This window comes from Octopus bimaculoides, chromosome 5, assembly GCF_046866305.1.
Source record: "Octopus bimaculoides isolate indiv1 chromosome 5, ASM4686630v1, whole genome shotgun sequence".
NCBI classification, from domain to species: domain Eukaryota; kingdom Metazoa; phylum Mollusca; class Cephalopoda; order Octopoda; family Octopodidae; genus Octopus; species Octopus bimaculoides.
Window position 1 is genome coordinate 100,929,920 of NC_142932.1, and position 10,862 is coordinate 100,940,781.

General features: G+C 35.7%; 1 protein-coding gene across 1 annotated transcript in view; it reads left to right on the forward strand.

Annotated features, from left to right (window-relative positions):
* Positions 1 to 10,815, forward strand: part of LOC106868350 (transmembrane protein 192) — a 46,782-nt gene extending 35,967 nt beyond the window's left edge. The window contains exons 5-6 of the mRNA XM_014913564.3: positions 64 to 172; positions 3,251 to 10,815. Of these exons, the coding sequence (XP_014769050.1) occupies positions 64 to 172; positions 3,251 to 3,455 (314 nt within the window). The 3' untranslated portion in view covers positions 3,456 to 10,815. The remainder of the gene's footprint in view (positions 1 to 63; positions 173 to 3,250) is intronic.
* Positions 10,816 to 10,862: the final 47 nt, after the last annotated feature.

Here is a 10,862-nt window from a genome sequence, read left to right on the forward strand (position 1 = left end):
CTTCCAGTGCATCGCTCCTCAAAATGGATGATGATAATTACCACTATATTTATTATTTTACAGATCAGGTTTCACGGTTCAATATTGCTAAGAAACTCCCAGATGTTATTGAAGATGAAACTCAGCAAAGTGGTCTTCCTTATTCTCAGAATTTCCAGGATATTGGAGAACGGTAAATTATAGATTTTTAAGAAGTTCTTTGAGGGGATTGGGGAGTTAGGTGTTTACATAATGACCTTTTTCTTTCATAATAGGCTTTCATTTATTACATTTTACTTTGTTTAATTTTATATTTGGAAAGGTGGTGCTCACCAACACACTCAACCTCTGGCCTGTAGACATGTCAACGAAACCCAAGTACAAGGGTTTATCTTTGACTAGGTATTTGTCCTGCAGCTGTCTTACTAGAAATATAGCATCAGTGGTGCTTCTCCCTGGCACAAACCCAAACTGCATCTTATCTAAACTAACTCTCTCCCTAATTAGTTGGGCTATGACCCTCTCTGTGACTTTCATCACCTGATCCAACAACTTGATACCTCTGTAATTATTCATATCTAACGCGTCATCTTTACCTTTGTAGCAGTTGACTATGGTGCTGCTACACCAGTCATTGGGTATGACTCCTTCACGTATCACCTGATTGACTATACAATTGACTAGACTATAGCCTACATCGCCAGCTATTTTATGCATCTCTACAGTGATTCCTGTTGGGCCGGGGACTTTCCCCACCTTCATACCCTTAATTGCTTTATCTACCAAAGTACTGTCAATTCGGATAGATGTTCCCTCTGTTGGGTCAACATTTGGCAGACTCTCTTTCTCCCATTCATTCTCTTCATTTAGCACCCTTTCATAGTGGTGTCTTCAAGTCTCTCTCTTTGCAGCCTCATTAAATGCAAGTGAGCCATCATCCATGTGGACACATTTCTCTCCTATGACATCACGATTCTCTCTCACACACTGTCTTGCAACATGAAACTCTTCAAGTCTTTGGTCTTCATGACACAGAACATTGGCAATTTTTTTTTCTCATCTGCTTCTCCCTTGGCTAAGTAAACCTGTCTCCTAGCTTCCCTTCTGGCAATCTGATACAGTTCCCTGCTACCACTGTTCTTCCAGTCCTTCTATGCTTATTTCTTTTCCCTAGTGGCTCTGTCAACTACATTGTTCCACCACCATGTTACCTTAGGTTGAGAGGGGACTTTGTACCATCCGCAGATATGGTCAGTAGCTTTCAAAAGGTTGTCCCGAAGGAACCTCCAGTTTTCTTCCACTTTATGTGATGCTACATCCTCCTCTATTTCGTCTAAAGCTTAGCTTCGAGTTATACATCTCTTAATCTCTGTCCATTCACAGGATCCTTAAACTTCCAGACCCTTCTTTTCCATGCTGGCTGAAGTCACTAACTACTAACATTTGTTGTGGGGTGCATTCTTCACCTGGGAAGGTTTTGGTATTTATAAGTGGCCATCTTTCCTGTTTCCTGGCAAGGATGTAGTCAATCTGACTAGTGTGTCTGCCAGAACGGTAGGTGAATAGGTGACTGGTAGGTTTCCTGAAGTTAGTATTACAGACCATAAGATCATTTGCATCACAGAACTCCAGCAGCCTGGTTCCCTCCTCATTGCAGGAACCAAATCCATAGCCACCATGTACACCATGGAAACCTTGATCAACATCCCCATTGAAGTTGCCAGCCACAAAGAGAAGGTCCTTGTCACTTATCGACGAGGTAGTCTGCTAGAGGGTGTCATAAAATCGGTCTTTCTGTTCATCAGGTAGCCTTGGCTGAGGGGCATAGGCCGAGATAATGGTTGCTGATCCATGTTGCAGCACTAATCTAAGCTTAAGTATTCTATCACTGACTCTGACTACCTTATCAACCCATTTCTCCACAAGGAGTATATCCATGCCCCCAACCCAATCAGTGTTCCCTACCCAGAAAATCTTATATCTATGTTCTTTGCCTGTTAGGAACCTAGCAGAACTTCCTTTCCACCTTACTTCTTGGATGTAGCACAAATCTACACGTCTCCTTTCAAGTATCTCAACAATCTCACCAGACTTACCTTTCAATGTGCCAACTCTGAGAATGTGGCAGGTGTGGACACGCAAGACCCTGGGATGGAGCCTAATTGTACCTGAAAAGAAAGCTTGCATTTGACAGAACTTATAAACCTACAATAGCCTTCAACCTGCATTCACTATGCCATCATTTTATGCGCTACATAATCACTACATTTCAATAAGAGATGAACATTAAGTAGAAATGGGGAAGCATTTAAACCATTGGAAGCATTCAGGGGAAAGACATCTGATAGAGGTCAGGGGATAAAGACTTCTGGTATATGTGGTGGGCGTGGGAAGAGTGGGCACACTGTAAAACAACAAACACTCTGGCTGTCGGTGTGACAGAACAACAACAACAACAACAACAACAACAACAACAACAATAATAATAATGAAACAGAATTGGACATTTGCATTCTTAACTAGAGCTATAGCCAGCAGTATTTGGTCAGCCAAACTCTGACAAAATTAGATAAATGGATGGAAAGCAATAATAAATGAACATGGATTGAACGTGGGGATCATCAGTTTTCTGTAACATATCTCATAGAAGACTAAAATGTGAGTACATAGATAATGAAATGATAAAGTAATTATAATTTGCACTGTAAAATGAGGTTTTTAGATGTGTGCTAGGTTGGAAAACGAAGTTGCTTATATGAACATCTTTGACTTCTACTTTGTGTAGTAAGATATTAAATTATGAGGTAGGGGAATCTGAATGGAGCTAATTTATACAGGATGGGGTGGGGAGAGCAGAGGTAATGCCGTTGTATTGGGAGAAGCAAATGGTTAACGGAACTGAGAGAGAGAGAGAGACCAGAGTTGGGTTGGCTGAAGACAAAACATGAGGAGATGGAATTTTGGGGATTTAGAGTAACATAATTGAACGATTGGATTTAATTTGTCATTGTAACAAACTGCTAGGTGAATAACACCTTGACTGTATATATCGATATATGATAATTTCTTTTTTTTTTTTACATGTCAAATGGTAATATTTAAAAAAATTGCCAAATCTTAGGTTTTTGCACCTCCTGACATATTGTCTTGTATCTGAAGCGATTGTGCACCTCTGGTTGGAAATGCCTGATTTACAGCAGAACTAAATTTTTATTGTCATCTATATTGTTCGTTTACTCTGTCTAATTTTTTTTTTTTTTTTCTGTTTCAGTGGATACTCATTCAATGAGAAATTACTAGAAAAACAAGCTGATATGGTCCTCAGCCTGAAACGTCGCAATGAACAACTTGCCCGTCATGTGTTGACTCTGACAACAGAACTAAGATCTTTGAAACATGGCCACATTCAAGACAGCTTCCATGAATCTTCCAACATGTCCAGCAGCAACACAACTCAATCATTCCTTGGCCATTAACCAGAACTCTTGTGTGTGAGTGTGTGTGTGTATGTGTACTTGGGTGTATATGAGTGCATACATGTGTGTAATGATGGGTGCAAGCTGCCTACTTGTGTGTTGAAGAATGCAGAATCTCTTGGAGTACAAGTTTTCTTTTGTTTACTGCTAATATTTACCTATTTTTAAATTTCTCATCTCTTTATTCTTTCATTTGCATTTTGCATACCAATAATGGATAAATATTCTCTCTCTCTCTCTCTCTCTTTTCTTTTACAGCTCTTTCTCATTTTCTGCTTTATCTTCTGTTTCTTTTTCATCTTTTCTCTCTTCTTCTCTGTCTATGTCTCAACTAGTTTTGTTTAGTTTAATGATTTTTTAAATGGATAGAAACACGATACATTAGATTTTAATAAAATAATGGACACCACCTGTACTGCCAAGAAATATATACAGTGGAAAAAATATATAGTCAATAATCTATCTTTTTTGAAACGTTTTTCTTTCTGTTTGTTTTCCAATATTCAAAACTAAAATGTGGTTCATTTAATTAACTGTTAGTTTCTGTTTCTCTCCTAATTAAGGAAGAAACTATCTAGAACAATTAACTGAAACTGCAAATGAACCTTTATTGTGATATCCCATAGAGAAAAAAAAAAAGCAAAAAAGTAAAAATGCTGTTATATATATATATATATATATATATATATATATATAACTTTACGGAGAAGGTCCTAAGACCTATTACTTTTGGTCACTGTTTGAAGATCTGAAGTCGATTCTCTTTTTTTTTGTTTTTTTTTTACCCTCCAATTTTGTTTTTTGTGTATATTATTTATATTTATACATATATTTTTTTTTTTTGCCTTTGTACTTTTGTTATTATATGTTGGAATTTGACCAATGAAATGAATTCTTAGGTTAATTTTTTTTTTTTTTTTAAATTTTACCTTTAATATTTTTTCTCCTTTTTTATTTACTAATGATAATACTCTTTGCTCTGTGAGCTGTGCTGTTTGTTTATACTTATCTACTTCCCTCCCCTTATATATATATACATATATATATATATACATATATATATACATACATATATATATACATATATATATATACATATATATATATATATATATATATAATATATGTGTGTGCTTGTTTACCTAGTCTTATTATAAACTGTAGTAGTGACCACATTATCTGTATAGCTATTCTATTCCACATTCGCTATTTTCATAATAGGTTGTCATTGTTATTATTGTTATTATTATTATGTTCTTTTCTCTACTAACAAGAATACATCGTATTTCATGTTGACGTGGAACATGTGTTCTTTAAGTTACTGAAAAGTAAAAACATAACATTTTTGCATCTCAAAAATGGCTTGCAGACTCTGCTTGGTCACAGTTCTTGGTACAGTAAACATTTTTATTTCAAATGTTAAATGTGTTTCTTTGTTTATATTTCTTGTGGTTCTTCTGAAATATTTTCTCCAGAGGATAAGCGTAAGTAATAAAATATAACGTATATTTACATATATTTATTTATTTATATATTTTGTTTTTACATTTGAACAGCTATGAAAGGAGTTGGATACAATTCAACTTTGTTAGTTATTACAGATCTATATTTAAGAGATGAGGAATTATGTACATTATTTACATTTGACGGATATTTGTCCTCATCTTGTTTGTTGTTAACGCAGCATTTCGGCTGATATACCCTTCAGCCTTCATCAGGTGTCTTGGGGAATTGCTCAGTGCCTAAAACATTGTGCAAAGAATATAAGTAGCAATCGTGATACACACCACGAAGAAATGATCAAGCTCAATAATGATCTGTTAAGCAACAACTACCTCAAAAGTATACTATCCACTCCAATTATGAAGAAGAGAGAGGATGAGACTAATAAACTGTCCAGTCTGTCTACTCTATGTGAAAGGCCTCTCCGAAAGGATAGAAAAGATTTGAGACCAATATGACAGCAGGACAGTATTTAAGAGTAATACAACACTTCGCAAATATCTCCTTCAAGTAAAACCACCAATAGAAGAGAGTATGACCAAAGACTGTGTGTACTCCATCCCATGCAGCTGTGGTAGGTTATACAAAGGCGAAGCATGCCGCCCCCTCAAAATAAGGGTAGATGGACATTGCAAAGCTGTGACACGAGGAGATATTAATAAATCGGGTGTAACTGTTCATGTGTGGAAAAATGGAGACCACCTCCCCCTGTGGGATGAAGTTAAAATAATAGACAGAGAACACCACTGGAAAATATGAAAACTAAAAAAAGCAGCACATATGCTAGGACACAACCACCTTCTAAGCAGACCAAGTGCAGATATGAATAACATATGGGAACCGGTATTAAGGAAGGATAGAAAAATATTAGATTTATAAGCCCTAAAATTCACTCCATAATTGCCCACGGGCATATGGCGTAGTGGTTAAGAGCGCGGGTTACTAACCCCGAGATTCTGAGTTTGATTCCAAGCAGTGACTTGAACAATAACAATAATAATAATAATACTAAAATCGAAAAATACCTTAGGAATGAGAACCCAGGTTCAAAATTTCTTCAAGACATCTGATGAAAGCTGGAAGGTATATCAGCCGAAACGTTGTGTTAAGAACAAACAAGATGAGGACAAATATCTGTCCAATGTAAATAATGTTTGTTAGTTATATTTTCTGAATTTTTAGATTAATCCAGGGTGATGTGCTAGTAGATAATAGTTAATGTATTAACTCTAACTTAGCTTTTGTTTAATATTATCAAGGCAGCAAGCTGGCAGAAACGTTAGCACACCAGGTAAAATGCTTAGCAGTATTTCATCTGTCTTTACGTTCTGAGTTCAAATTCCACTGAGGTCGACTTTGCCTTTCATCCTACCGGAGTCGATAAATTAAGTACCAGTTGTGTACTGGGGTCAATCTAATCGACTGGCCCGCTCCCCAAAAATTTTGGGCCTTGTGGCTTGAGTAGAAAAGAATATTATCTGTATTTTTAGCAAGTGGAGATGCTTTGCTTAGTGGTTTGGGCAGTAGACTCCGAAGTGTAAGATTGTGGTTTTGATTGCTGGACTGGGCGATGCATTGCGTTCTTGAGCAAAATGCTTCGTTTCACTTTACTCCAGTTCATTCAACTGGTAAAAATGAGTTACCCTGCGACGGACTAGTGTCCCATTCAGGGAGTAATATATATGCCAGAGAAACCAGGAAACCAGCCCTATGTTCCTTACAGAGTAATATGGACTAACCACCATACGCCTAAATGTAATTTGTACTTTTATTCTCAGTCTGTAACATTGCATATTTATTTATTGATTCTTTCACCACTACTTCAGCAAATACAGTGAAGTCTGTGCTAGATCACTGAAAAGACCCCTAATAATTTAGAAACGCTCGAAGTTATTTCCTCTACTTGTTGAATAAACGAAAATATCCAATGACTATTATTTGTTTTTCCCCATCATACAATTTCATTTGTTTGTTACTGTCAGTAATGATTATGTTAATGCTAACTTAACTATATTATATATAACTATATTATATTTTTGGTTGTGTCCTTTTTCTGGCAAATTCTGTTAAGAATGGTTTTATCTTTCATTTCTTTGGGATCAATATGATATAAATAACCCAGTGATGTGTTGAGGTCAATGTTAATTGAATGTATCACTGCTACTATAAAAAAAATACCCAGAAAAAACTGGCCTTGTGCCTTTGTAAAAAGAAACTGGTTTAGATTAGCCTTATAATATTGTTTGTAGGGATTGGCTGATAATGTCATGTAGTTCTCTTGTAATCTTATTGATGTTCCCTTTTCTGAATTTAACTATATTGAAACTTGTGTGTCTCTGCTAACAATTTTGTGTTTATGTGTATGTGTCTATCTATTTAGAGCATCGTGACTGTAAGGTGGTGACAGCATTGAGCTAGTGACTTCTAGGACTTGAGTTTTAATGTTGCCATAAAAATATCATTGTTTATCTCTAGGTCAACACTAACTGAGCAGAGCTCAAATATAGTATTCCAGTGTTATTTAATCATAGCTTTGTTGATCCAACAAAGCTATGATCAAAGGCTTTTCAGCCATGGCTATTCCATCTTCTTTTGTTTTTGGTTTTGCAGGCATACCATTTTCAAAACAATACTAGCTAATGTGTCCTTTTTCATAAGACAATAGGATGTGATTTGAGAGAGAATGAACTGCTACTTTTAGCAGATCAAGCTATTGCGTAGAAACTTCTTTGTTGACTTTAGGCAAAATTATTACATCACTTTAGTTGTTTGATTCCCCTTAGAGATTTGTAAGTGGGAATAAAACAACTGCAAATGGGTTCATCCACAATTTCATTTTGATTCCATGTTGTTTTTTTATGTTAATTTGATTCTTGTTTCTCTCTTTGTTGGGCCAGGAGTGTGAGGTTGTACTCAAGGCCTTCATATGTCCTCTAAGATTGGTGAGATTGATGCAAGTAACATTGTCACTATGAATGTGATATTGTCATCATCATTGTTTGTCTTTCATTTCCCATGAGTTGGATGGTTTGATATGAACAGACAAATTGGAAGACTATATCAAGCTCTGCCCTCTGTTTTGGCATGGTTTTTGTCCTTGAGTACTTTTTTGTGGCACCAGCAGCAGCAGTAAGGCCTGAGGGACAGAAAAGTGTCTTCATTAGAAGATGGAGAGAGAAGAGAAAAATGATGATGTAACAGAGAGGGAACAGGGGCCATACACCCAGGTTACAGTGTGATGTAATTAGTAGAGTGGACTAGGGACTGGAGTAGGTGGGTGAGTTCACAAGATTTCGAAAGGCGAGTAGGAGTTAGAGGTGGTGGGGAAGGGACCCTCACCTCTAGTTGTCCCTCATGTATTTTATATAAAGACAATAATTGTTTCTAGCATCGGCACAAAGCCAGAAATTTGAGAATAAGTCAGTTAAATCAACCCTAGTACCTGACAAGCACTTTGTATTAAACCTCAGGAGAAGGGAAAACAAAGTCAACCCTAGAAAAACTCAAACATAGGACATAGAGATTTAACCGAATATTGCAAGGTATTGTTGCTTCATGTTCTAAATACAACGTATATCACTGATTTCCACCAACTGTCTGTCTGTCTCTTTCTCTCAGCTTTTGTCCATAAACTTACTACTGACCACAATGGTCAAACAAATCTTTCTCTTGCTCCACTCTTGTATCGCCCACATCTTCTCCTCTATTAAATAGTCTGAGGAATTAAAAATACACAAACAGTCAAAATGTATGAGTAGCAGCAACAAGAGTTACAGACAAAAAAAGAAACAACAACAAAAGGCAAACCCTTTTATGACAAGTCATAGCTTAAGAGATTAATTCTGATCTTGTAATGAGGCCTAAGTGCGTCATCGTTTTGCAAACAAACCAATACCACTCACTTAGGTTTCAAAATATAAGTAGAGTGACCTCTTCAAGCGTTATCTCTGAATGAAATAACTCTAAATATGATAATTTCTGAATCTACTCAAATGAATCTTTCATTCACAAATAACTAGCTGTTATTTTCACAAAAGGTCTCCTGCTTTTCTTTCTTTTTGAGGGGAAATTTCAGTGAACTATCTATTACACCTTGTTCTGATAACTGATTTGCATAATGGAAATGCATCCTATTTTTTCTTCTTACTTGATATCTGCCATAGCTACACAAAGGCGTCATCTACTCTCTCTACACTGAGAGCCAAAAGTTGCTATAAAGCTTCTGAAACTGTATTTTTTTTTACAAACAGAACTCTATAGACACTATCATCATCATCATCATCATCGTTTAACATCCGCTTTCCATGCTAGCATGGGTTGGACGATTTGACTGAGGACTGGCAAGCCAGAAGGCTGCACCAGGCTCCAATCTGATCTGGCAGAGTTTCTACAGCTGGATGCCCTTCCTAACACCAACCACGTTGAATATATTGTCTATTTGCTTCGGAATTTAAGGTGTTTTTTTTTTTTTTAATGTTTTTACTATTGTAAAGCAAATTAATAAAATGTGGTTAATGGTATGAATTCTAAACATTATCCTGAAATGTGAATTAAGTATTTTTATCTATATATAATGATTTAAATTTATTCGAAGTTTTAGTTTATCAAATATCTAATTTCATTTACTGAAACTAGTTGCAATGATCAAAAATATTCCCTCAAAATACCAAGGGCATGCAAATATTTTTACATTCTTAAAAAATGGGTGCTTCACAAAAAGTTTTTTTTTTCTTTTTTTCTTTGATAGAATAGCTCAGTGTTTGCAAATTACTGCAGACTGAAGTAATCAACTGTGGATATTTAATATAGCAATGTTGCTTATTCTGCTGATCACAGTGTATTCCTTTATTAACTGTCTGTAGGAACTGACACTCAACATAATTTTATCACATTTGAACAATAGCTTTGCTGGTTACAACAATCACTGATGTACAGCATTTCTCTTGGTGTGAGTAACAAGGGAACATGTGCAACACAGTGTAGAATAAGTATTGCAATAGACATCATTTGGAAAGTAAAGGGTTTTTTTTCTCTTAGTAAGAGATACACATGTACTTAATGGCCAGCATGCAACAACCGTACTTCCATTGAGAATGGTTGAGAAGTGAGAAACATTCAAAGTTGTTTCCCTTGCTTGCATGGTCAGACAGTGTTCTCTACCTCCAAATATTTTTCCTACTCACCATGTTTAACACTATAGTGGTTATTTCCAATGTTGTATGAATTGGAAATAATCAAACCTAACTTGTATTTATAAACAGTTAAGTTTCTGTGCAATGTTCTCATAAATTCTGTGCCAAAAAACTGGTCAAACTGAGGCTGTAGTAGAAGACACTTGTCCAAAATTCTACAGCAGGATTACTCCTTGGACCCTGTAGTTGCAAACCAAACTTCTTAATTGCACAGCCACGCCCACATCCTATACACCAAATTCCAAAAGTTTGACAAATTTTTAATTACACTTCTGTTAAATGCTACTTCCTTTTGTCACACCTTATATGTGTGTGTGTGTGTGTTCAGATGAATAAATGTATTAAATGTACAAATACCTACATGCAATCATGTCTGTATATTTTTTTCATCATTGTCCAAACATATTCAGAAGCAATTGATTCTTTTTTTTTTATTCATCCCCTTCTATTTATAATTCCCTCCGAACATTGATCTGTACTAGGTCAACAAATGTTACCGTTCATGTAGGTTTTGCCTATTAGCTGTGCTCAATTGTGTATTAACCCTGTTATTTTATTTTGGGTCTCAATTTGTTATGTTTCCCCGTCTGTTTTGTTTTGTTTTATTAGTCACCAGCATAATTTTTCTTGTTTATGACGAAATAAAATTTCCTACTTTTCTTATATTATATTCTTTTTTTTTTTTTTTTTTTTTTTTTTTTTTTTTTTTTTT